Here is a 27,106-nt window from a genome sequence, read left to right on the forward strand (position 1 = left end):
GTTAGCTGTTCAATATCACCATTGAGCGTGTAATCTGGAGGACGGGTATCGCCACGAGAGGCAAGATTTTTACAAGGTCGGTTCAGAGAGTGGTTTTTTTACATAGTGGTGAAAGTTTCATAAAACTCGAGTCAGAGGAGCAAAAATTTTCGACGATTGAACGTAAAAGACGTGAGAGAATTTTGCAGACTCACGTTGAAATGCGTGCTGCAACGATTCAATGAAATTCTAACGCTGAATCGCGCTGATCATAGCAACCGCAGAAATGGAACGATTGACAAGCAGCTACGATTGAAAGTCTGCAGAGCAGTTCGGACGTCTGGAATCACCATGCGCGATTTGGCTAAGAAGTTGTCGGCACCGTACGACGAATCACTGTTCGACGAATCTGTCGGCGTAAACGTCTACGGTCGTTCCACGCCAGCAAGCACTCCAACAGGACCCTCAAACAGAATCTCGTTGCAAAACGCCGCGCTAGGATACTGTATGAGAAAGTCTAAATCAAACTCGACGGCTGCATTTTAATGGACGATGAAACATATGTAAGAATGGATTTTGCGCAACTTCCCAGGACAAAAATTCTATAAGTTCAAGCGCAAGGGTGATGTTTCCAAGCGGTTTGAATTTGTGTTTGCTGACAAGTACCGTTCGGAAGCTGATGGTGCGGCAGGGGATCTGTAGCTGTGGCAAAAAAAAAACAAGATTTTCATCTCCAGACCAACCATGAATGATTGGAAGAGTGGCTCTAGAATCGGAGCCCGGTGAAGTTCTGGCCTGATTTGGCCAGCTGCCATTACAGTCGGGAAATCATGGATTGGAACAAGGAAAATGAAATTGCCTAGATTTTCGTCCAATTGAAAAATGTTGGGCGATAATCAAGAGTAAGTTGAGAAAAAGTAGCAGAACGATATGAAACAGCTGATGGAGAATTCATCCGAAACTCAGACGATTTTTTTCTGTATTTTTCATTCAAAGGTCGAAAAATTTGTTGCAAAATGATATCTCAAGATTTTTTTACGTGTTTTTTCGAGGAAGATGTGTCCCATTTTGTGCGACCACCATTAAATGGATCGAGCTTTATAGTCCAATTAATTCTATGTGCTCAAATTCTTTAACTCATTCTTTAATAGATACGTTTTTTAATTACTTCGTCAAAAGAAAAAGTAAAAACCCATTCTATGCGAGCAGGTTTTACTCATTGTCAATCTTAGATTCACCATCGCAGCTTACGTGGAATAGTGAAAACCTTGAATTTCTTACAATGTCGTTCCTAGTCAGCAAAGTTTTTCGAAAATGACAACCAATCTTTTTTAATTTTCATTTCTAATGAACGCAGCACTGTTTCAGACATAATAGATGTTTATTCTCGTAACAAGCTGTCATACTCTGATGAAATATTTCACGCGCATCGTTCACGGTCATGCAATAAACTTTGCTGAAAATTCAACCAAATAATCTTCACCGGCGAAAATAAGAACCGAAAGCGTTTCGAAACGCTAAAATTGAAAAAAAAAACGAACAAGTTTCCACAGTGACTTTCTTTTTTCTTACGGTTAATGAAAAAACAAAGAGAGAATGAGCATTGCATGATAGTGAAATATTCCCTTGTCATGGTAACTATTCGTTGCTAAGTTGTTACCATTTTTCACTTTCGAGCAGAAGGGGTGAAAATTTTTAGCCCTGTTTCTAGCAAAAGTATGCCCATGACGAAAAAAATATGACAGAACTTATTTTGAGGCAGACAATTATTCTTATGGCGGAAGAGCTTTCACGTTGTTGCTAATGGGAAGAGAGTATAGTACGTAGATGAGGAAATTCAAGACCTTTCGGTAAAGTAGAAAACTTTTATACTATTTTGGGAATGGAATAAATCTAATAACTGTCCATCATCTGAAAAGTTACGTTGGAAATGTGACCGATCATCCCGAAAACGGTAAGATTGTGGCAGCTTCCAAATCAATTTTTTGTTGATAGATTTGCTTTCCAAATCCCACGACATCAGTTAACATTCTATTATTCTGTAGAATCTAAAACTAAAGTATATTGAGATAACTGATCCGCTCACAAAGTTTGAAAACAAAAAAATCTTTAATTTGAAGATAACTTTTGGAGAATAAAAAACCGCCAAACTTCCTCCTCCAATTCGTCCCAGCAGTGACCCACTGTGTGACCAACTGACTGAATGCAAATAGCATTCTCGTTTCTTTTGTAGCATTCATCGCACACAATCACGAACACCGCACATCGACATGATGCTCTTTCATAAGAAGATGCTGCGGCAGTGGTGTAGCAGCGATAGCAGGAAAATATAGCATCCACAAGTATCATTCGCTCGTGCTGTATACATATTGCAATGGTAGGTACATACGGAAGCCCTGGTTGGCGTTTGCCGTAACGTGGGTTGGAAAAGAGAGTTAGTTCTCCCCTCAATTCTAATTTAGAAGATTAAAATTATTCATTCGAAACATATGAAGCGGTTTTCTTGCTGTCCCTTCTGCCCCAGTCATTTCGGATTTTCCAAAGGATCGAAGCAGTAAATGAACGTGCTCCTTGCAAGCGGAGCGACAAAAGTACGATAACAAAAGAGACAATCATCGCTCCCATTTCCGGGTGAGTTTTTTTTTGCATGCAAACGCAGATCTTCAATTGTCGAAAAACCGGAAGTACGACAATACATTGCCTGATGCATTATAATTATGCATTCGATGATAGGGGCTACTTTCTCTCATTGAAAACTTTTAATTACTAGGTGATAAAACAAAGAACTGTTTCCAAGAAAATTTCAATCAGTACAATTGCTGAAAAGAACGCAAAAATCAGCAAACAACACAAATTATATACGTTTATAGAACACGCTGTCATAAGCAGTAAATCCTCCTTGTAGCTACATCGAAAAAAAAAAACAAAAACCAGTCAGTCACCGCACGAGCAGCCGAGGGACTCCTTTCCTCGGTAATTAGAGATTTTCGCTCACGACAACGAGATGCCGACAGCGGTGCTCTGGCTGTTAACGACGCACGGCCGGCAGCGTTGATATGGCTGTGTTTCTGCTCCTGAAGGTTATCAGGATTATCGAGTTCAAATTATAAAGGGGACGCAGAAATGGGGGAGGAGCGCGAAGCGACAGAGAACAACAGCAGCAGAGGGGGAAACTTCGATCCGATTTAAACCAAATTATATCTTTCAAGCGTGGTTGCTGCTGATTTCGCATTTCATCCCTACGCTGATGTATTAATAATCATTTCCCAGGCACGCGGTGTAGGTCGACGTTGACGTGGGGTTGAGAAAGGTGCTCAAAATGTCAGATCAAGGAGTGAAAACATTTGGGGTGTACGGTTGGCACGGAACCACAGCCAACCGAGGACAACGCTAGGCCAAACAAGCTGGTACAATGTTGGAACGAAAAGGACATCATTACATTAAAACATCTCAATCAAATTGTTTTCGGCGGAAGCAGTAGCAACAGCAGCAGCAGCAGTAAGTAACAGGCAAATGAGCGTTCTTCTAGCTAACGTTGATGGTTTGTGGTCGACTAATTAGAATCATTAAAATGTAGAAAGATGGTAAACGATATCTGCGCGTTTTCAGTCGAAGAATTAGCGTAAATTAAAGTCCTTCGCTATTTTTCTACCTTAACAACCCGTCAAAGCGTTTCACCAGAAATTTAAAAAAATCAAAAAAGAGAAGCATTTAAATAAGCGAGCTCTCTAAGTCTAATGCGTTCAAGAGTGATATAATAACAATTCATTTCCGCTCAAGTACTACCATAATTTTCCTATAAGCTCGTTGGTGAAGGAAGATTATAAACTTCCTGAAAATAAGTAAAACAATTTGTTCCCCCGTGCCCGTGCCATCGGGTGGCACCCCGTGCCCGTGCCATCGGGTGGCAATTTTAAAACTTTACCCTCTGTCTTACACACTAGTGCTTCCCATTCGCCCGCCTGGAAAGAGATCCCAATTGTCTTGCCGGAAACGAATTGCCTTTCGAAACTTCCCGCGTTCGACCCTAGAATCTCGCGCAATTTTCCCTGTTTCGTACTCATGTTCTGTTTCATTGTTAACAATAATTATCATTCCCTCCAATGACGGTATTATTGCTGAACATCTGCGCCTTTCCTTTGTTTATGTTACTACTAACACTGACTTACACGATAGTTAAATGGTTATCCTCTAAATACTTAATATACCTATATCTATATACCTTTTTGGTTTCATTTCTAAACTTACTCACAAAGACTTGTCATACTCATTCTTATCATTCTCGTTTCTTCGTCACCGGTTTCACTTTAAATTACTTTAAAAACACCACAGATTGTTATTTTTTACCTACTAAGTATTTCGTCACATTGTACCCCGACCCTAAACTACGGGCGGGAAAAAAGTCGCTGTTTTCTTTTACTTCTCCGGTTCCGGTGCAGTTGCTCTAGAGAGAGAGAAAGAGTGCTTTCAAATTTTGTTCGCTCATCAAATTGCAAATGTAATTGGTATAGTACGGTCTAAACGAGCAGTTGATGATTAAGTACACTATAACTTCCCCTCGTGCGTGCGAAGCGACAAAATGCCACCGGGTGGAGGGGAGGTTAATGATTATTTCTTAGAACAGAAATTCTTAAAGCTTGCGGCAGTTGTGCCTTTCTTTCGTGCGCACCGGCACGGAAGTTCCATTCCGCACTGGTTTGAAATCAAATTAGTATTAAATTAGCTAAAATAAGAAGTAACGATTTGAGATTTGGATCGCTATATAGTAGTACATCGTATGCATCTAGCTCTCGGACTTAGGCTGGGTTTAGTTTTAATTTTCTTCTCCTGTTGCTGGTTCTTTGATAACGGGGGTGAAGGTTGAGTTCGTGTTTCTGTGGGTTTAAGTCTTGTAAGCGTGGGATTGTTTGCAGTTTATGTTTGAGCTCTGGTTACGATGCACGGTTCAATATTACACCACGGTCCCGTAATTGCCCATAAACTCGTCGGACATACGTGAACCGTCGTAGTTGTCGGATTCATCGTTTCGTATACAAATTTTCTTTCGCCTGTAAAATGGATACGGATATGATCGTTAGAGCTAGAGTTGCAGATTGCAGCTTTTTGTGGTGGAAGCATGTGATAACGAGTGCGTTAAGGTTGGCAGTGCAGCCCTAATAGGTGTAACATTTTATGGCTCAGCAAAATGGACGTTCAGTTAGAATCTGCTAGAGTAATCTTTTACGCTGAGCAAATCTTCGCAAAATGATCTGAAAATTCACAAAAATTTCAACTAACATTTTTGAATTGGATGAAACTTTGCATACGTATTTGATTTAGTAAAATTTTTCAGACTCCAGAATAGTTCTCTAAATGGGTTTATGTATTTTGGCATAGACTTTATGCAGAATGTTGTGGTTCAGAAATCTTTAGTCGTAAAGAAAAAAAAAAAAAAACGGTGTGAGAATGAATTGCAGAAAACTAATGATGTCTTGAAAGATTATGCATGGTGCTCCCATAGACTGACTATTTTGAAATTTGGACCATAGATTCAGGACGTCATAACGAATCGAATGGTGTACTCAGATCCTCTGGTGCATATTTTATAATAACGGTCTGTGGGAGCACCGTGTATTTATTGTAAAAACATGTTTTTACTATAAGCAATTCTAAATAAGCACTAAATTATATTTAAATGATTTTTTGCGGGACTTCATCGAGGATCAACTTCTTCGGAAGTTACCTCTCAACTCCATACCGGGTTTGAAGCATCAATTCTAAAATGGTTTCATCAACCACGTGGTACCGAATTGAACCGCAGGATGGCAACCAACAAGCTCAACTACATCAATGAGTCTGTGTACCTACTCATTGCGACTATTATTTGATCTAATGTGGTATATCCCAACTTACTTTATGTGCGTACTATGTGCTACATAGCACACTTATTCAAATTAAATAACGCACTCCGCATGAAGTTTATTACCTCACCAGGACATTCTCTTCAAAAAACTTCTCAGGTACTTGATACGCAATCTGCATTGTTTGAATCAGACTTCCTGAAATCTCGCTCGTACAAAAAAGAGACAATGCGCTTTGAGCTACAAGTCTCGTTTCTCATTCAGTCGTTTTGTGCTGTGCGCCACATGCGAGCGAGAGAACTTGCAATACGTACGAGCCATGTCTCGTCGCATGGAATTTCTTTTGCGACGTACACGAAGATATCTCGTCTCTCAACGTAACGAGCGCGGTGCATGGGCGTTGCGCACACGAGACAGCTTGCGCGCAAATTCTCATGAGCTCGTCTCGCGAGCTAGTTTCACATATTGCTTTGCGCTGATGGCGCAAGGAAGAAATTGATTTTGCCCAGAGGGATGAAGACAGGAGATTTTATGTGATTTATTATTTACGGTGTTATAGGAGCTTGCGTCAGAGCACTGTTTGAATAATGAATGGTGTGTAAACTAATTCATTTGTTTATCAAATCATATGTTGATTAAACCGACTTTTGTTAACAATAATGAAGAACGTTTTGTTACCATATTTATATATTATTTTTTTCTTTGCGAACGGTATTAAAATGCATGATATTTTTAACTGAAACAAATATATTAGATGCCGAGTGTTATGTAGGTCAACGTGGAGATGCTGTCAGTTTCTGTCGTCGTTTAAGATGTCATTGACTATTATATAATAGAAACCATTCCACAGAAAATCATATTCAGTTTTGTACTTATAAGATTAGATGTGATTTTTAATTCGAATACAAGCCTTTCGGGAGTTAAAAATAACAGAACCACTAGACCAATATAATCAATTTTATATTTTTCAATACATGTTGGGGGTAAAGGTCTTGGATAGAATTTTCAAATAAGGTATAGATATTGCAAATCAGATATATGATTCTAGAGCCACATTAACTCTAGTGCGACTATATATATACTCGTATTTATAGTAATCTGATCTTTTTTTGCTGTTAGGGGAATATTACCTTGTGCAACGATGTGAACTTTTGTAATAATCTTAGTAATATTGTTTTATGAAATTTTTCAACTAATGCACCTCCAGAAGGGTCTGAGGGCTCATACTGTATCGAAGACACAAATCTTTGAGTAACTCTGGGAGACGCGTTGCTCGAATCATGTCGCTGATACATGATGCTTTCGATACCGGAGACGAAAATGCAATTCAATGCTACGGTGTTATATTATCTAGTAAATATATGTTTTATAATGTGCAACATGGAATTTATGAATGAATTTCAACCATTTCAACGTTCGACTCGTCAAATACGGAGTGTTAATCCTAGAAAGATAGTCTGCGTCAATTTGAGTCCTGAGTGTTATCATGCCAAATGTCCTATCATCATCGAATATCTACCATTTTTGATTTGGCTGAATCCCAGCACACGTAGCTGACTTAACAAACTGAATATTTTTCGCGGGCGGGCAATTTTTTCAGACTCACGAGATTTTTTTTAAAAGAACATAAGTATTTTGGTATATGTTTGATTCAAAGCATTGTAGCTCAGAATCCTTCAGTTGTACAAAATAAACTGTCTGAGAATGAATTGCAGGGAACTAATAATGCTTATAAAAAAAATACACCCCAATAAAACCTTTTTTGGTCAAAATAAATTATAAACAAACACCTAATCTTAATTGACAAACAAAAATTAAGAGTTATTTTTTTTCTCATTTTCTTTTCGAAGAAATCCGAAGTTATAACAAAACTTCTGGTTTAAATTTCAGGATGGTGGAATGAAATGTAAATATTTTTATTGAAGGTAAACATTTATAAAAAAAATCAAATTAAACATTTTGCAAAACATTCATGCTCTCATGATTTTGGGTGGAGGCGGGCATCGCACTTTTTGGACTAAAACGTCTATCTAAATAACTTATTTTGAGAAAAGAAGAACTGAGAAATCCGATTCTGTAACCCTTTCCCGTTCACATGATTTAAAAATACTTTCGGGTTAACTTAAGCAAAATACTTTGTAGACCAATTAAAGTGAGTGTAAAAAATTGCATTTTGAAGAAAAAAGTTAAATTTGAAATGGTGCTTCAGAGCATCTTTAAGCACAGCAGGGACTTTTTTATTCATGACTCAAAATATTGTCCCTAATATTTAACTATTTGAAGTATTTATTAAAAATGATTTAAAAGCGGAAGAAAACCAGATGTAATTTTCCAAGAAAAAAATAAAGTTTATGATTTTAAGAGGTTTAAGTAAACATTTTCAATCAAAAAGTTCGACTAGCTTTTGTTGTCAAAGCATTTGTTTATAAGGTTTACTGCCCATAAACGCATAAGAGTCACACTGCCAAAAACGTACAACTGAGTAAAACGCAGTAGACGCAGGTAAACCATAGCATTTTTTCCTTCCTATGGATTCAATCAAAGAAACACAAAATTTAAAATAAGCATTCATCCGAGGTGAATATAATTGTGCAGAATATTTTTATATGCAATAAGGTCATTGTTGTTCCGATCAGTACACTTTATTTAGTCTTTTAATGAAAGTTACCATGATTTTCTGCTAATTGGTTTTAGCTCTGAGCCGGTTATGCGTTTATTCGTAACGTGGGCCTGACCAGAATCAATATTTTTTTCATTATTTTAGCAACAAACCTAACTTTTGTTGTAAATTTTCGAGAGCACACGTAATGTAAAGAAGTTTCTAAGGTTTATCTCAAAAGTGATGAAAACTCACATGGGACTGTTATGCATTTATGGGCAGTTTAGAAGAATGAACAAAATCTTAGAACATCTAAGAATCGTCGAAACATTACAGAAAAAGTTATGGACAAAAATCTAATTTTGAGGGGTGTTTTTCTTTCATTCAGTACTCGGTTGGATACAACTAGAAACAGTTGAACTCTTATGAGTAATACATTTCTTTTGACAAACTTTCAAATGCATACAGTCTGGTTTGCTACTATCTGCAACCTTCGCAGAAATATGGACTCAGAATATGGTTATTTTCAGCAAGAAAACTAGAAATATCTTTACAACAAATAAAAATAGCAAACCAATATATTCTACAAAAATGCAAGGTTTAGCAGAATGAACAAAATCTTAGAACATTTTGAATTGTTTCGACGATTACAGAAAAAGTTATGGCCGAAAAATTAATTTTGAGGAGTGTTCCTCGTAAAACTCTGCTTCGTCATATCAGACGTTTACAGAAGATTACAGTGTTCAGCAATTCTTTTTCTTATATATTTGCCTACAACTTTGCTGAAAAAAGCAATCTGGTATTTTGAAAATTAGAAAAAAAAGTTTTTATATCTAACTACTAGGAGGATTGATAAAAAAACCGAAAATGCCAAAAGAAAGGCCTTGTTATATGGAATAAACTTGCTGAAGACACTGGGTACATACAATCAATATTTCACAGTCGAATCTAAAACGATCACGGTTTTTTGAGTTTAGACCACTGTGGGTTGCTTTGAAAAAAATTTACTATTTCACTTTATTTTTTGCTAACCAAGATCAAGTTTTCATTAACAATTCACTCTGGCCCAAAAAGTTTAAAAAAATACATAGTTTGCCAAGTCAAACACGAGTGCAAAGTTCCATTTAAATCGAAACAAATTGACTTTCCCTAACAGAACCGCACAAAATAAGTATTACTTTGAGCCTGGTACACGAGAAAGTCTCACGAGCTCTGGCGCACGAGCTGTATCATGTATGTACAGTACAGGCGTCTCGCTCAATTCGTAGTGCGTCGAAACATCGCTTGCGCATCGCAATCCTAACCGAAAGAGAAGCGAAAGAGCAACCTGCAAATCGCATGTGACGTTGTCTCGTCTCGTCGCACGTACATGGAAATTCTACGAGCGAGAGAAAGATTTCTCTCGTCGCTTGAGAAAAAAGTACGTGCACAGGAAGTCTGGTTTGAATACTCAGCATTCGCAGAGTACAGGGTGTTCAATAAGTTCAAATACACGTTAAAAAAAATGAAAACGCAAGATATTCCTACTGTGTAGTGTTATTTTCTCTTCTTCTGGTAGTTAATTGGTAGATTGTATACGATTCCGCCATTCCGCCTATATCTTCTTGAGTGTGTGAAACTCCATTTCTTTCGTTTCTCCCCGTTGAACACTAACAATCTTTCGCTAGAATCTTTTGCGCCAAAAACTTTTCGGGGGGAACAGGAATCGAAAACCATTATGACTGAGTTTCATTTCAACATGTTCAGTGAAATCCTTTTGACTTTACATCGTCAGAAGTTCCGAAAAATTGTCCCTTTTGTACAAATAACTCTCATATTGATAGTGGTTCAAACGCAACTACCTTTCCAGAAATTTATGCAACATTCTTACGGGAACATTCTTACGACATGAGGTTTAGGCTGACTTCCGATACACCAATAAGTTTCTGTATGAGACGGTTATTTTATTCCGAAAGAGTTGAAGTTGATAACATAATTGAATCGTCGTTTTTCGGAGTTAGAATTAAAAGTAAGGATGAAGAAATGTTAGTTATGCTTTACCGAAATCGATCTTCTAGGCTTTGCAGTCAGTGAAAAGGGGATACGACTAAACAATTTCTACATTGAGACAATCAAAAGCCTGCCATTTCCGACCGACGGTAAGTAGTTGAACAAGTGTTTGGAATTATTCTCTTACTTCCATCACTTAGTTTCAATGTTTGCAGGCGCAGATTCATGTATGCCCGAAAGACGACTTCGAACGGGGTTGCGAATCGACCCGTGGAGATAAAGATTTCCAACTGTAGAGAAAACGCCGTCTCATTGAGCTGAATGGTTCCTACGCGTGGACTGTTCCAACAACTACAACAATTCTCGTATACATTTTTGAAGTGCTTTTGCCAACCTGTCATAATGACGAGAATAATCGAGAATTCACTCATCACGGGATGGAACTTCGTATTCCGTTTACTACCTCCGAGTAGGATACAGGTAGCAGTCCAATATAACCCAACTTGAGACAATCATTGGTCAGAAATGGTCTAGTTGTAGTGTTATTTTCCCTTCTTCTGGTAGTTATTTAGTAGAGTGTATACGATTCCGCCACCCGATTATATCTTCTTCAGCGTGTGAAATTCGGTTTCCTCATTTCCTCCCATTACGCTAGCAACACTTCCATACCGTCAAACTGTGGGCGAGAATCTTTCGCGCCAAAAACTTCTCGGGGAGGACAGGAATCGATAAGTTAGCGTCACTTTGTACGGACAACCAACGTGAATGGTCGTGTATAAATAACTTTCGAGTCTTTTGACTTCACACCTGGTTGAATTTTTATTGACTTACTTACCAGTCAGCTTCAGGCCGAAGTGTCCCTTGCTGTTCGAAGGAGTCGTCTGTATTTAATTCTGTCCATGGCAACAGCTCACCAGCCATGTCTGTCTGCCCCTCAGGTCGTCTTCCACTTGATCGAGCCACCTTGCTCGCTGCGCGCCCCGTCGCCTCGTTCCAGTTGAGTCTTTATCAAGAACCATTTTCACAGGGTTGTCGTCCTAACGACATGCCCAGCCCACCGTAGTCTCCCGATTTTGCCGTTTGAATGATGAGTGGTTCTCCTAGCAGCTGATGCAACTCGTGGTTCATTCGTCTCCGCCATAATCCATCTTCCATCTGCACTGCACCACGGATGGTACGCAGCACCTTCCGGGCGCGTTGGTCCTCCACGAGCATGGTCCAGGTTTCGTGGCCGTAGAGGACTACCAGTCTGATCAGTGTTTTGTAGATGGTTAACTTCGTGCGGCGGCGGATTTTATACGAGCGGAGCGTCCTCCGGAGTCCAAAGTAGGCGCGATTTCCTGCCAGAAGGTGTCGACGAATTCCTCTGCTGGTGTCACCAGTGAGCCCGAGTACACAAACTCGTCTACCACCTCGATTTCATGCTACAATATCAGTGTCAATTTGGGTTTTTTGTCACCGTATTATTTTTATTCTCTTTGGATGGTTGATCTTTCTCGGTGAAATATACACACTATGTTAGTTTTACATGACGTTTCGGCGTACTGTTATTCAGCCATCGTCAGATATGACAAAACAAAATTCTTCTCCCACCAGCGTGGGTTGCTTACTAAGAGTAAGCTAGAGTAGTACTAGAGTAAGCAAACCACACTGGTGGGAGAAGAATGTTGTTTTGTTATATCTGACGATGGCTGAATAACAGTACGCCGAAACGTCATGTGAAACATAGTGTGTATAATTCATCGAGAAAGATCAACCATCCAAAGAGAATAAAAAGAGTTTCTCATCAGAAAATACGAACTTCTGACTGGCATACCGCAAACAACTTTAATACGACGTCGCGGTACAATTTCATCGTGCGCGGTAAACAAACAACAACAACGATGAACGGTTGTTTCCAAACTTACTGAACACCCTATAAGTGTTCCGAGATTTCGCTTTCGATGCCGCAAAGACGACATGTATCATCGTCAAGATGACACTTACTCGAACAGTGCCCTGTGAGTAGATCTGGGAATGTTCGTTGGTCTTTTTCTTATTGAGCCTATGAAGCGCAGAGCTTTTCTCGCGATCTGGCTCTAGGATTTTTTTTCGATTGGCGGGCCCGCTTATGACAATCGAATTTGCTTTGATCGTCGCTTTTTCCCATTCAGTTCAGCATTCAAAGCGTTCGGTGAGACTCCATAAAATGGTTCTGGACCAACAATTCTTGACCCTTGTCAAGTGTGATAACCTCCTTTGATTACCTTGACATCTTTGATTACCTTGAGAACAAAAAAAAAAAATATGAACGGTGGGACCAAGCAACGTTCATATGTTTGACGTTTTGAATAAGGTGGGTCAACTCAATGGCCTGTAAACAGGTAAGGCAAATAGTTTAAACGGCCCTTTTTTATCAACATTGATGAGGTAGAAGTCCAAAAACAATGTTCAAAAATCAATGTTCGGTACATTTTTCCAATAATTTTTCACAAGTTATGACAGTTTCAAAAGGCATTTGCTTGTTTTTGGAAATATACGTTACAACCCAAAAGCACGTGGTTTTCGCCTATTTTTCGCTACTAATACAGACAAATGTCTTCTTCTTCTTCACTTATACACACCTCATCGGGGTCAACTTGGTGAGTACCCTTGCCCCTAGGGAACCTATACATTAGAGAAATGACAAGACACTCACCGTTAAGGCAACTGTCAACATCAAAACGGATAACAGCAAAGCAAAATGATACAACTCGCCCGTTTTGATGTTGACAGTTGCTTTAACGGTGAGTGTCTTGTCATTTCTCTAATGTATAGGTTCCCTTCTTGTCCCTCGCCAGGAACCCAGTTTAAATTGTCCTGGTATTTCTTATCCAGCTGTTGGAGCGATAGATGCTTTACCTGTATGGGAATGAGTGGCAATAGGAGAAATTAGGGCTTTCAGTGCAGATGATCGTAGAAAATGCAAATACTTGCGTCTCGGTACTTTATTTCCAAATACGTATTCACGTATTTTACCATCGCGTATGTTTCCGCCTGGAATACTATGGCCAGTGGAGGATGGAGCAAAAGTTATCAATTCCTGGACCACACACTTAATCAAAAAAAAGTCGGTCGGTAATTTTTTTCACAATGATCCATCCAATGGTAAAGTGTATTAATGCCGTATTATTAATTCCTGCAAAAAAGCATTAAATTAACGTTTGTTCTGTAAAATCTGTAAGTTTTACCATAATTTGGTTAATTTTTACCGAAATATTTGTTTAATTTTACATTCACCGAAATCTGTTTATCTTTTAACCGAACAATCTGTAAAAATGTCAAATTGTGAATGTTTTTCTCATACGTGCAACCGTGCAAGACGCGAATATTTTCTACTGATGCTGCTGATTTGTTTTAATTGTTGTTGTGTGTAAACATAGGGTATTAATAATTAGGAAAGTGTTTATGGTTAATTACTGAAACAGGATGTACGAGTCGCTAACATTTTTCGTAAGAATCTGGTTAATTTAGTTTGGTTTCAGATGGTACCGGCATGCTTATTTATAACCTACTTTTTTCTGCCACTAGTTTTTTTTACAGGTGCGTTCGGTATTTTTGTTCATTTTTACAGTTTCTTTCGGTAAGTTCAACTGGCTGCTCGGTTTGGAGCATTACCAAAAAGCTGCAAAAATTACTAACCACTCGGTTGGTGGTTTCACAAACTGTTCGGTAATTTTCGGAAACACCGAATATTTCACTGAACGTTCAGCTGTTGAGATACCGGTAAAATTTTGCCGAATTCGGTGTCCCGCACCCACGGAATCTTTCATTTAAGAATAGTTTCTGAAGTTGCAAACTGTGTCTTCCCGAATTCTGGGCCCATTTTTCTCGTTCTGTCTGTAATAATCTGTATTTTCTTCATTGTTCGGCTCCATTTACACCGATCCTTGTTACTTTTTATGATTATTTATTTGGAAATTTTCTAGCATTCTTAGGTGTCCTGTTAAGTCTCTATCTTTTAGATTATTCATTAGAGAGCGCTTTTTTCCGATTCTAGTGTAACCACCTGATGAAGTGAAAAAAGCTGAAGCATTGCATCTGGGGCTTTCGTTGGAACACTTCTCATAGCTTCACAAGTCGAAGCACAGGCCAATCTTTGGAATCTACCAAGCATAGCTTGAGTGGATAATTCACTCGTTTTGGTCCACCAAACTAACGAGGTGTAAGTAATTCTTGATCTGATTATTGTTATATACATCCAGTGTATTATGTTGGGTTCGAGACCCTAGCTTTTTATTGCTCTTCTGCACACCCATAGAGTGTTTGTAGCCTTAGTTATTGTTTGTTCGATTTGAGTTTTGCAGTTTAGTTTCTGGTCAAGCGTGTTTCCCAATTATTTGGCTTCAGTGGAAAGCTTCATTCCGGTGCCTTACAGCCGCAGTTGAGGAGTAGATGTATTGGTTTCATCTACGACCATTGGCCACAACAAGGGCGATAACCAGGGTTATAAAAATGACTGCAAGACAATGACAGCGAATTTTCAACTAATCCGGCTCTCATTGTATTGCACAGCTCTCTCTGCTCCCCACACGTTCGATAAACAGTCCGACAGCAACTGACGACAGCACACATGCAACTTCAAACGGCCTGTTATTTTTCATCTTCTTATGAATGTTGGTTCTTCCAAGCTGTCGCAAATGACAGCCTATAATCTTCCGACATCCTTCAGCACGAATCCGAGCGGGATGTCAGGTGATTATGATTCACGACAGTAAGGCCGATGAAAGTGAGAAGGTGATATGGTGCGAAGCACCTTTTTTCTTGCGTGGGGAATAATATCAACGATGGAAACGGTTCGCTTTGTATTTAATATGCCACTGACCCGTGAAAAAGGAGAAACGAAAAAATGCGAGTCTATGACAGCCGCAGCCGATCAGCAGGCTGTCAACAGCAACAGGATATCATCAAAATGAGCAAACTAGGCTGTCATGTCATGTCGAACGAACAAAATACATGCGCATGAATGAGCTGTCGTGCGCAATACAAGACAGTTCCGTTGCCTTGTGTAAGCTGTAGCAGTATGTGAGCTCTCATGAATAGCTAACTCATGAGGTTGTTAGAGTGAAAAGAGAGAAAAGTCGTCAGTATAGTGTCGCTCCCCAATCTTTTTCCTAAGCTTGGTGACAACATTTTGTCTTGAGAGCATCCTTTAGTGGTTTTTCTTGTTAAAGATGTGCCAACCAGTTGAGAAGTTGTTTCGCAACTAATCCATTTTATTGTGTTCTCGCCTATGCCGGGCCTTTCCGTTGCGTTGAGTAGTGAGATGAATTATCAAATGCTTCTTTAATATCAAAAAAAAAAATCCTTCCATTTCCTTAGTCTTAAAGTATTTTTAGATTCTTCCAACTAACATGTGTAATGCGTTAATGATTGGTTTGATATTTTTTTAAAAGCAAATTGAAATTTCCTTAGTTGATTAGCTTTTACACTATAAATTGTTTTTATGTGATAACATTGGACGACAAAAGCGAAAAATATGTTACCATGAAGCTCAAAACAGGTACCTTAGAAAGATTATAGCTTTTCAACCATTCCTATCGAAGTTGGTACCTCTAGCATAGTTAGTATTTGCTCGTCGGGTTCTCGCTCCCACGTTATGTTTCCGATAAAACTCATTTAAGTTTATGAAAAAATGCTGGTGGCTGGGAGCACCAAAATTCACAGGAATGGGTAAAAAGCCATAACCTTTCTTTTTTCGGTATGCGCTTCAGGGCCACACCAAATTTTTAAAAAGATTGCTTTTAAAAGAGTGTCTTATCCAGTGGTTTTTAGTATGTAAATTACCGTGGAATGGGGTGAAATTGATCACCTGAAAATTCATGATAAAAAATACTAATCAAAAGATATTGCTCTTACAACACTAGGCAATGTTAACGTGTCCTTAAACGCAACTTTTGCATGATTCACATACCTGTCAAAGTTAACCCTTGCATGCCCGGTGCAATTTTTCATATTTTTTTGCGAAAAATTCTTCTCACTCAGTCAAAACTCAATCAAATTTGATCAAACAAGTTTCCAAATGACAAAAAAAACCTAAATTAATCCACCTAGCGGTCAGACTCAGCCTTTCTCATTCAAACTTATTATTTGTAAAAATAGATTTACATGAATGCTTAAATCCAATAAATGTTTATCCACTCTTTGGGTTCTAAAAAATTGATGTTGTAATTAAAGTATAAAATATGAAATTTGACGTAATGTTAGTACTTAAGAAATAGCGAAATAAATGCAATGACTCTTAATTTCGAACAATTTAATCACGAGCGATGCCGGGAACGTTCAAATAGTACGATACCACATTTAAATCATGTTGAGGCTTTGAATTTCTGTTTTTTCTAAAACTTTTAAACAGCATATCAAATTGTTATGAAGTTTGTTATTTGAAAGTTTGAGAGATGACTCATTTGTATGACACTAGTTATGTTCAAATAAGTCGTGTAATACTTGAGATAATAGACTTTCGTTGTTTTATTAACAATTTAATACATAACGGTTGCTTAAGTTAGATTATAATCAAATGAAATGGGAACGTGTAGGGCAGCCAAACTTTGAAACCACGTGTTAAATCATAATTCATCAGTTAACCCTTAACTAGCCCGCTCATCTGATAATAATAATCAAATCGGTTGTGTAGTTTCTGAGGTAATGAAGCTTCGTGATTTTCACAAGTCGGCACATTACAAATGAAGTTACAGTTCGATTACAATAAAATTCAATAGGGTCTTCTGAGGCAGCTAGACCATTCATTCGACACTAATTTAGTGGAAATCGGGTCGGCCATCTCTGAGAAAAGTGAGTGAGTCCAAGTAGTCTTCGGAATATGTTCCTTTGCATAGCTGGATTTCACATTCTTAAACATAACAGGCAAAGTAATAATCCGTTTGTAAAAAAAATCATTAGGGTCTTATGGGGCAACAAGACCATTCATATAACACAAATTTTATAAAAAACGGGCCAGCCATCTCTGAGAAACATGAGTGAGATTAAATAGTCTCCAGAACACGTTTCTTTCCATAACTTCTGAACCACTGAACCACAATCTTCATAAAATTCAAAAGTTAAGGGTTTTTAAGGTAGCCCGTTCATTCGAAACTAATTTTAATCAAATCAGATGTGTGGTTTCTGAGATATTGATGTTTCGTGATTTTTACACTTTGATACATAACCTCTAAACTAGAAATCAGATTACAAAAAAATTCAATAGGGTCTTATAGGGCAACTAGACCTTTCATTTGCAATTAATTTCATTGAAATCTGTTCGGTCAGACCATCTCTGAGAATAGTGAGTGCGAAAAAAGGTACACACCCACACACAAACATATACACCTATACATGCTTATATGCAGAAAATGCTCGATTCGTCTAACTGAGTCGAGTAGTATATGACATTCGGCCATTTGGATCACTTTTCTACCTTTTAATTAGCCAGTGATCGTTAGGAGGAAGTCGATATGTTTACTTTCATTATGTGATTTCACATTTTCATGAACAACGGACAAAGTTACAATCCGATTGCAATGAAATTCAATAGCAACCTATGGGGCAACTAGACCTTTCATTTGACACTAATTTTGTGAAAATCAGTTCAGCCATCTCTGAGAAAAATGAGTGAGTTTAAACAACCTCAGGATAACTTTTCTTTGCATAACTTTTGAACCATATGTTCAATCATTACGAAATTCAAAAGTTAAGGGTTCTGGAGACAGCCCGATCATTTGAAACCAATTTTATTAAAATCGGTTGTGTGGTTTCTGAGATATTGATGTTTCGTGATTTTAACATTTTGATACATAACCTTTAAACTGAAAATCCGATTACAATGAAATTCAATAGCAACCTATGGCGCAACTAGACCTTTCATTGGCAATTAAATTCATGAAAATCGGTCCAGCCATCTCTAAGAAAAGTGAGTGAGAAAAAAAAGTTGCACATACACACACACACACATACACACATACATACATACATACAGAAAATGCTCAATTCGTCGAAAGGGGTCGAGTGGTATATGACATTCGGCCATTGGGACCACTTTTATACCTTTCATTTTTCCAGTGATTGCTATACCTTTCTAGGAGAAAGGCAAAACCTAAATAAATCCACCTAGCGGTCAGATCCAGCCTTTCTCATCCAATTTTTTATTTGTAAAACTAGATTTACATGAACGCTTCAATCCAATAAATGTATATTCACTCTTTAGGTTCTAAAATATTGATGTTGTAATCTTAACATATAAAAATGCAGTCAAGTCTGTCTGTCTGTCTGATCCATATAGGCCCGAAAACTACCGAACCGACCGAAGTGAAAATTTGTATGTAGGGGTTTTTGGTGCCGATAAAGGTTCCTATGATAGTTTGAGACCCCTCCCTCTTCTGGAAGGGAGGGGTCCCATACAAATGAAACATAAATTTCTGCACAACTCAAGAACGAACCAAGCAAATGAAACCGAATTTGGCATGTGGATGTTTTAAGGGGTAACTAATATGTCCATAATAGTTGGATGAAACACAAATTTGTGCACATCTCGAGAACTAATCAACCAAATGGAACAAAATGTGGCAGGTAAATGTTTTTAGTGGTAACAAATATGTACATAATGGTTTGAAACCCGACTCCCTCTTCTATAAGGGAGGGATCCCATGAAAATGAAACACAAATTTTGCACAGCTCAAGAACCAATCAAGAAAATACAACCAAATTTGGTATGTGAATGTTTTTAGAGGTAACAAATATGTCCATAATGGTTTGACGTCCCTCCCTCTTCTGGAAGTACATGTTTCTTCACAAATTTTTACACATCTCGCGAACTAATCAACTAAATGGAACCATATTGGCAGGTGAATGGTTTTAGTGGTAACAAATATGTTCCATAATCGACATCAGACAACATTTTGGATTGTAAGATGGCAACTTCCGGTTTCTGGAAAACAGCCTGAAATGGACGATTCCCATTAAATATTAGTATTTCTGGAACCAGAAAGATGCACAGAAGCTAAAAATTGATCACAGACACAATCTTGAATTTTAAGATGGTGACTTCCGGTGTCTGGCAAACAGCCGGAAATGACCAAATACCATTCAATATGAATGTTTTCGGAACCAGAATTACGCCCAGATGACAGAAATTGATTTCACATGCAATTTTAAAGTCCAAAATGACGACTCTCGGCTTCTGAAAAACAGTCCAAAGTGACCAAATATCACCCAATATGAGTTTTTCTTCAACCAGTATCCCAAATACCATTTTGAAATCCAAGATGGCGACTACCGGTTTGTGAAAAACAGCCTAAAATAAACAAATACTATCCAATATGATTATCTCTGGAACCAGAATGATGCAAGGAGCTAACAATTGACCTCAGGCACAATTTTGAAATGCTAAATGGCAACTTCTAGGAAACAGTCGAAAATCACCGAATAATACTCAATATGGATATTTCCGTAAACGTGATGATGCATAGAAACCAAACATTGACCCTGGACACTATTTTGAATTTGAAGACGACCACTTTTAGTTCCTGGAAAACAACCAAAAATACCTCCCAATATGGGTATTTCCGGTGTCAGATTGATGCCAGAAAGTCTGCTGATAATGACAGAATACCACCCAATATGAATATATTCAGAATTAAGGCGATGTACAGAAGCCAAAAGACGAGGATGTTGTCATTTCGATAGAACCAATCATTTCAAATGATTTGTTATTTGACTTTGATCATATCCTATGGCCGATTGGTCGTGCATTTGCAGACTTCAAACAAACCGCAAGGAATCAATGAACTTGGAACGTTCAAATAGTACGACACCACATTTGAATTATGTTGAGGCCACATATATCGATCAAAGCAGGTATAGTTTTAAATAGTCTTTGAATTTCTCTTCTTTCCATAGCTTTTGAGCCACATATCAAATTGTTATGAAGTTTGTTAGTTGTAAGTTTGAGAGATGACTCGTTCGTATGACACTAGTTATGTTCAAATAAGTCATGTAATCTTTGAGATAATAGACTTTCGTTGTTTTATTAACAATTTAATACATAACGGTTGCTTAAGTTCGATTATAATCAAATGAAATGGGAATGTGTAGGGCAGCCAAACTTTGAAACCACGTGTTAAATCATAATTCATCAGTTAACCCTTAACTAGCCCGCTCATCTGATAACAATAATCAAATCGGTTGTGTAGTTTCTGAGATAATGAAGCTTCGTGATTTTCACAAGTCGGCACATTACAAATGAAGTTACAGTTCGATTACAATAAAATTCAATAGGGTCTTCAGAGGCAGCTAGACCATTCATTTGACACTAATTAAGTGGAAATCGGGTCGGCCATCTCTGAGAAAAGTGAGTAAGTCCAAGTAGTCTTCGGAATATGTTCCTTTGCATAGCTGGATTTCACATTTTTAAACATAACAGGCAAAGTAATAGTCCGACTGCAAAACAAATCAGGGTACTTATGGGGCAAATAGGGTTTTATGGGGCAATTAGACCTTCCATTTGACACTGATTTTATGAAAATCGATACAGCCGTCTCTGAGAAACATGAGTGAGATTAAACAGTTTTCAGAACACGTTTCTTTTCATAACTTTTGAATCACAAGTTCAATCTTTATGAAATTCAAAATTTAAGGGTTTTCTAGCCCGTTCTTTTGAGACCAATTTTGTTCCAATAGGTTGTGTAGTTTCTGAGATATTGATGTTTCATGATTTTCACATTTTTAAACATAACCTCTAAACTAAAAATCCGATTACAATGAAATTCAATAGTGTCTTATGGGGCAACAAGATCTTTCATTTGCAATTAATTTCATGAAAATCGGTCCAGCCATCTCTGAGAAAAGTGAGTGAGAATAAAAATCTGCACATACACACACACACACACACACACACACACACACACATACACACACACATACAGAAAATGCTCAGCTCGTCGAGCTGAGTCGAGTGATATATGCCATTCGGCCCTTTGGAGCACTTTTATACTTTCGGTTTTGCAAGTGATTGCTATACCTTTCTAGGAGAAACGCAAAAACGTATTGAATTTACCTAAAGCAATCTTAGTTGAGGGTTAATTACGTTAAATTTGGAGAAGTGAGTAAAGTTTGATAAAAGTTCAAAAAATGTAATTTTTAACAATGATCATTCCATACCATTAAAGAAATACTGATGAATTCGCAGGAAACCACAAAGATTTAAATTTCAGAGCTAGTTTTGAACTTTTGTAACAAACCGAATTGAAATCGGCCTAACGACGATCAAATAAGAGCAAATTTAGCAACAAGCAGCTCGTGAACCAAAATAAACAAACTGTAACCTGAAATATCGTTATTTTCGTTTCCAAACTAGCTGTGAATGGTGTTTTCCAGTATGAAAATCATCCTTCATCTTTAGCATATCGAAAAAAAAGCACATTGTCAGAAGAATGTATGGATTTCAATGGTGATCAATTTCACCCCAATTTACCTCATATCTTATAGAATTATCGAATTTATTCCATGAAGTAGACGATAGAAATTTCAACAATAGCCATAGAGGTTTACTGGAGCACATACCAGTACTTGTTTCAAAATTATACTATTTCGGGAAAAATGTACATGAAGCTAGATAATTGGAAACTGTTAAAAAAATTGATAAATTTCACCCCGTTCCATGGTACACTAGTTCCTCTCAAACTAGAAGGTATGTAGTTTGATATTTGGCTTTTCCCACAGCTCTCCGTCACAATTGAAATACAGAATTGCTTACGCTTTTAAAGCATAGCTGGCTATATTCCATCCATTTCCGGAGACTTTTACGGTTGAAAAGAGTCTATTGCACTCCAGATTTGATACACATTTGAGCTTAACTGTTCTTGGGCCTCATCAGTATTCGAATATGATCCTGGGAAGTGATTTTACATCATAATATTCAAAGTTTATATGAGAATCTGTGGTGTAGGTGCTGTTATTTACGTTCGCTTACGTTACGTTACTCGAGGATTCGTGCGTACAAAACCAAGAAGGGCGCTCAAAGATCATTTTAAGGATTTTTATTTCATATTTTTCAAAGTACTTTCCTCTTTGCTGAACAACTACTTGACCAGATCCAGTATTGTATAAAGCGTTGCTGGTCTGAAAATTTGTTTGTAAATCAGAAGCTTTTCTTTTCGTAAATTAGTTACAAGTATTAACTTCGTCAGACCAATTTAAAATTATGCGGAAAATGATCCATTTAGTTTTAAAAGCATTGAGAGCAATTTCTGTAGAAATAAAGCTCTTCTGCAAGCGACAACATGTGTGTGACATAAATGCTTTTTTTACGGAAATGCTTGAGTCATCACTGAACAATAAATTCGTGTACCCTGAGGGTAAACTAGGAAGCTCAGAAATGAACATGTTGTCCAGTATTGGACTTAAGATTGGCACACCTGCTCTGACAGGAAACCTATCAGATTTTGAATTTGATTTAAATTTGATTATATTGACGAGCGAATTTTACCTGAGCCTTTTTGGGACTTCTGGAGTTAATAATTGCCTAATTCGATGCTACCAAAGCGGAATCAACATTTAATTCATTTCGCAAATTATCCCCATTTTTGAAATTATTCTTCGTATGAGTTTGAATTCTATTCATTTGCTATGGAAAACATTTTAGGAACATTATTAGAGCCAAATTTTGAACAGGAGAAAAACACATATGACTATTCGAAAAAAATAGAATATTATTCTGAGGAACTAGGTACCGTTATTTAAAAGATTATTCCATGATCGGTGTGTGTTTCTAAAGTTTCAACAATTTTCGTCTCAAAAAAGGAAAAAGCATGATGTTCATTTAGGCGATGGATTACAATCGCCGCTCCAACGACTAAATCCTGAATCAAATTATTTTGATACTCCCAGATGGTAACTTTATATTAAACCTGTTGTATGTTTTTTTTCTATCTTGGGTTAAGTTTATGTTTGAAATATACATTGCACAAACCTAATTTAAATAGGTTGAACAAACATGAGCAGAAAAGCTCAGAACAATGTATTAGCATAGCATTTAGCTAACATGTTTGTATTTATTACACTTCAAAGCAAAATTTTCTCAAAAAGCCAATTCTCGCCGCAAAGTTTTGCCTCCAGGACATATGACATGTGAGCGACAGAGGCACCAAAAAAAAAAATCAATGCAAACATCAGCTTTTCAACGCAACAGGTCTCACATTTTGTCGAACTGCAGAGAAGAATCACTCTCGCCAATCGGCTGTGTAGCTGAACTGCGTATTCAACTGCACTCGTTATCACACTTTCCACATTTTCACTCCCCCACATAGAATGAAGAACGAAAAAAAAAAAAAAACAACAGAAAACATAAGTGCACATTCACCGTAAAAAAAAATGAAAGAGCTGACACTCACCTGCTTGCCGCCTCCGAACCCAGTTGATCTTTCTTTTTCGCTTTCCGCTTCTTTTTCGCACCGTAGCCGTAATTGTCCCGTGCCGTCCAGCCGGGGTACATTTCCATGTGTAGTTGCCGCTCCTGGCGTGCTTTGTCGTAGTATACACTCTGTTCCTCCCGGGAAAGCGAGTGCCACTTCCGACCGAGAATCTGGTTGATCGCCGCGGACTCCTTCAGGGTGCACTCGGCCACCACTTTTGCTCGCATCTCCTTCATGTAGAGCATAAATGCATTCAGAGGTTTTTTGATATGTGGTTTATGGTTCTGCTGTTGCTGCTGGTTGGCGGTTGCAGAGCCTTTCTTCTTGGTACCACCACTGCTGGAGCTAGTACTGCTGCCACCTGCACTGCTACTGTTCGAGGGCCGAGAGTAGCGGTTCGTTAGTTCCTGCGGTAGATCCGTAGATTTGTTACCACCTTGACCATGTTGATGTGCCTGCCGTACGCTGTAGTTGTGCGACGCTTCCTGCGCCGCCGACACTTCTTGTTTTACCTGACTAAGTACGTTGTGCGGATGCACGGAATTTAGCAGTGAGGAAGATTGATAGCGCGAATACAGATCACTTGCCAGGGTGGTGTATATCTGTAAAGAGGATGGGTAGGAATTTCGGAAACTGGGGGCAGTCGAATACATCGACGGAGTATGCCATGACGGTGGTACCGGGAGCATGTTGGAGGAAAGAATCGGATAAGGATACTGGCTGGTGGAAAAAGAATACAGCGATTGTCGTGCGGTAAGGCCAATCGCTTTGGAATCCAGTTGGTAAGGAATGATTCCACAATGAGCTGGTGGCGGGTTGGAAAGTGGATCTTCATTGCAAAAAAACTGTGACAGGCCAATTTTGCTCATCGACCCCTGAATTGCACTGGCCGTTCCACTTGAATACTGATAAGGCGGCAGGTATCCCATGTTGAATCCTGGCGAGTGGTCCGGAGAGTTTAGCTTACCGGCGCTACTTCCACCGCTGCCCCCACCAGCGTACGGCGGGCTCAAGTCTTGGCGGGAGGAATTTTTAACCAAATTTTCGGCACTTTCCGTTAGATCAATCAAATTGAACTTCTCTTCTAGCAGGTTCTCCGACGATGCTTTCTCATCCTCCCGGTCTCCTTCGTCTTTGAACACTTTCACCTCATCCGTACTACCGAGATCGTCACCGGTTGAACCGGAATGAGAGTTTTCGTTTGTGTTTGGCATGCTTCTGCCATCAACAGCACTAAACCATGCGTGAAAATTCAATTTACACAGCTAAGCATAAACCAATCCAGTACCACCCAGTCGACCCATTCGAAAAGCGAATAATTCAGTGCACACAGACAGAACAGTAACTCTTCTTTCACTTTGGCGGTGTGAAAAATTTTCTTCGTCACTTTATCCACCCCAAGGAGAATGGAAATATAAATTTTGCATCTCTATTATTTATGGCACACTATGGCAAATGACTTTCCTTCTCCCACACACGACAACCGAACTAAAATGCATTACAGTGCACACACTGGTCGGGTATATTCCTTGTTTCCGCGAGAAATTCGCCGAGCTACACTTCTCTTCCTTCTCTTAGAACTAAATAAATATTTGTGTATAATTCTCTCCTTGCTGCCTGCTGTACCGTCGTCACGATGCTTGGCGAAGATGACTAGAACTTGGTTACGAACATTGCACTATGTACTTTCTCCCACCCAACTATTCGATTTTTTTCCTAGGACATTGCAGATGTTGAAATATGTTGATACTGCCTCGCTACGTCGATAGTTGCTTCTAAGAGAATATGCAACATTATCCGTCCGGTAACTTGGGGTTTTGCTTTACATCGTAATCAAAAACACACTATACTTTGTTTCATTCGGTTTGAGATGTCGGCTGAGCGCACTGTAAGAGATCAGCACAAAAAATAAAGGCGACAAATTAGTTTGACCATGTTTGCAAGAAACGAATGGGAAATTTATTTGATTACTTGCCTTTCCATTGCACCACAAATTTGTTGTAATAACGATGTGACGTCACGTTCGCCGCGGTACCCTTTGTAAGCTATCCATTCCCGATCCGATTTCTGCCAGAGGCGGAGAGAATGGAAAGGTGATAAAATGTCTGATGTTCTACGCCAAATAAAAAGAAAAACAAGCGGTGCGTTTCTTCTGCTCTAGTATTTTCCTTTGGAGTTTGTTGCGGCCGCAAACAGCAGGCACAGATGCGTGCTATAAATAGCTTCCTTTTCTCGCGTTTCGCGTCGTCTTGTTCCTGAATATGAAACAAGACTTTCGCGGCTTGCGTTCACTACGATGGCACACGCAGTAGTAGCATCGGCAGGAGCAACAGCGTTCGTGAAAAGCGACTTTTCCGAGAACTATTTTCCTTTCATCGTTTCCTTTTCTCCTCCAGCAGCCACAGCTCCAGGACCGTTCACTTTTCTTTCTTTATTTCAAGCCCAACAAGGCTGAAAATTTCCTTCCAGAAACATTTTCACTTCACCAAGAACCGTGTAATTTTCTTCGCGTTTGTGCAAACCCCGAAATCGGCACCGAATTGCGGTTCCGCTTGATGTGCACCCTGCGAACGATGCAGCAGAAATATGTATTTTCGTCGAACAACGCGAAAAACTCGAGAGGAAAAGTTTTATGCATCCGCCGCGACTGCGAGACGACCGACGAAAAAGTGAAGAGTGCGTGAAAAAGCGAAGTGAATTATCCAAAGCAGCAGCAGCAGCACACAACAAACTCCGATGTGGGAGAGAAAAACTGCGAGCAGGAGAAATGACATTTCCTATCGTGGCCCAAAATGTCGAGAAACCACCCCACAAGGGAGTGCGTTCACAGAGTCCGTCAGCACGGTTGTCAGAGCTGCCATTTGGTGGATGCAAGACGTGTATTGCGCACATGCTTGGCTTCAGGCGTATTTTGAAATGGACGCTATGGCGCTTCGTGCGCTTGGACTAGAACTGATAGGGAAAAATTGAAATAACGGTAAAGGCGAAAATGTTTTGAACTGAAATAGTTTTTGATTTTCAACATTTTTATTTGAGTTTTTCAACATTTGTATTTATTTGTTGATTTGAATTCAGTTTTTGACGTAGAGTACGTCCTACAGCAACATATTCAATTTCAGAAATTGAAAACATCAAGAGCGTCAAGCAAATTGTCCACTTCCAAATGTTTTTGGGTGTTACTCACTGTATATTCATAATTTCCATCACATCAAAAAATGTTAATTGTTTTTTTTTTTTTTCATATGTTTCCCCACAAGTAAGCCTATGTAATTCGA

General features: G+C 38.6%; 1 protein-coding gene across 2 annotated transcripts; it reads right to left on the minus strand.

Annotated features, from left to right (window-relative positions):
• On the minus strand, positions 1 to 25,707 carry LOC129723030 (protein pangolin, isoforms A/H/I/S-like). Of its 2 annotated transcripts, none has more exons than XM_055676969.1 (2): positions 23,811 to 25,707; positions 1 to 4,423 (listed from the first exon to the last, which is right to left on the minus strand). In XM_055676969.1, the coding sequence occupies exons 1-2, from the start codon at positions 25,043 to 25,045 to the stop codon at positions 4,396 to 4,398; spliced, it is 1,263 nt and encodes a 420-aa protein (XP_055532944.1). In that variant the 5' UTR covers positions 25,046 to 25,707; the 3' UTR covers positions 1 to 4,395. The 2 variants fall into 2 exon arrangements, with proteins under 2 accessions (XP_055532944.1, XP_055532943.1); XM_055676968.1 differs by having other exon boundaries at positions 1 to 5,027.
• Between the last annotated feature and the right edge of the window lie 1,399 nt (positions 25,708 to 27,106).

This window comes from Wyeomyia smithii, chromosome 2 (assembly GCF_029784165.1).
Source record: "Wyeomyia smithii strain HCP4-BCI-WySm-NY-G18 chromosome 2, ASM2978416v1, whole genome shotgun sequence".
In the NCBI taxonomy this organism is placed as follows: domain Eukaryota; kingdom Metazoa; phylum Arthropoda; class Insecta; order Diptera; family Culicidae; genus Wyeomyia; species Wyeomyia smithii.

Coding starts and splice junctions, on each gene's coding strand:
- LOC129723030 (XM_055676968.1), bottom strand. CDS start 25,045: ATGCCAAACACAAACGAAAACTCTCATTCCGGTTCAACCGGTGACGAT. Junction 5,028..23,810: donor GGTTCGGAGGCGGCAAGCAG/GTGAGTGTCAGC, acceptor TCCATTTTACAG/GCGAAAGAAAATTTGTATAC.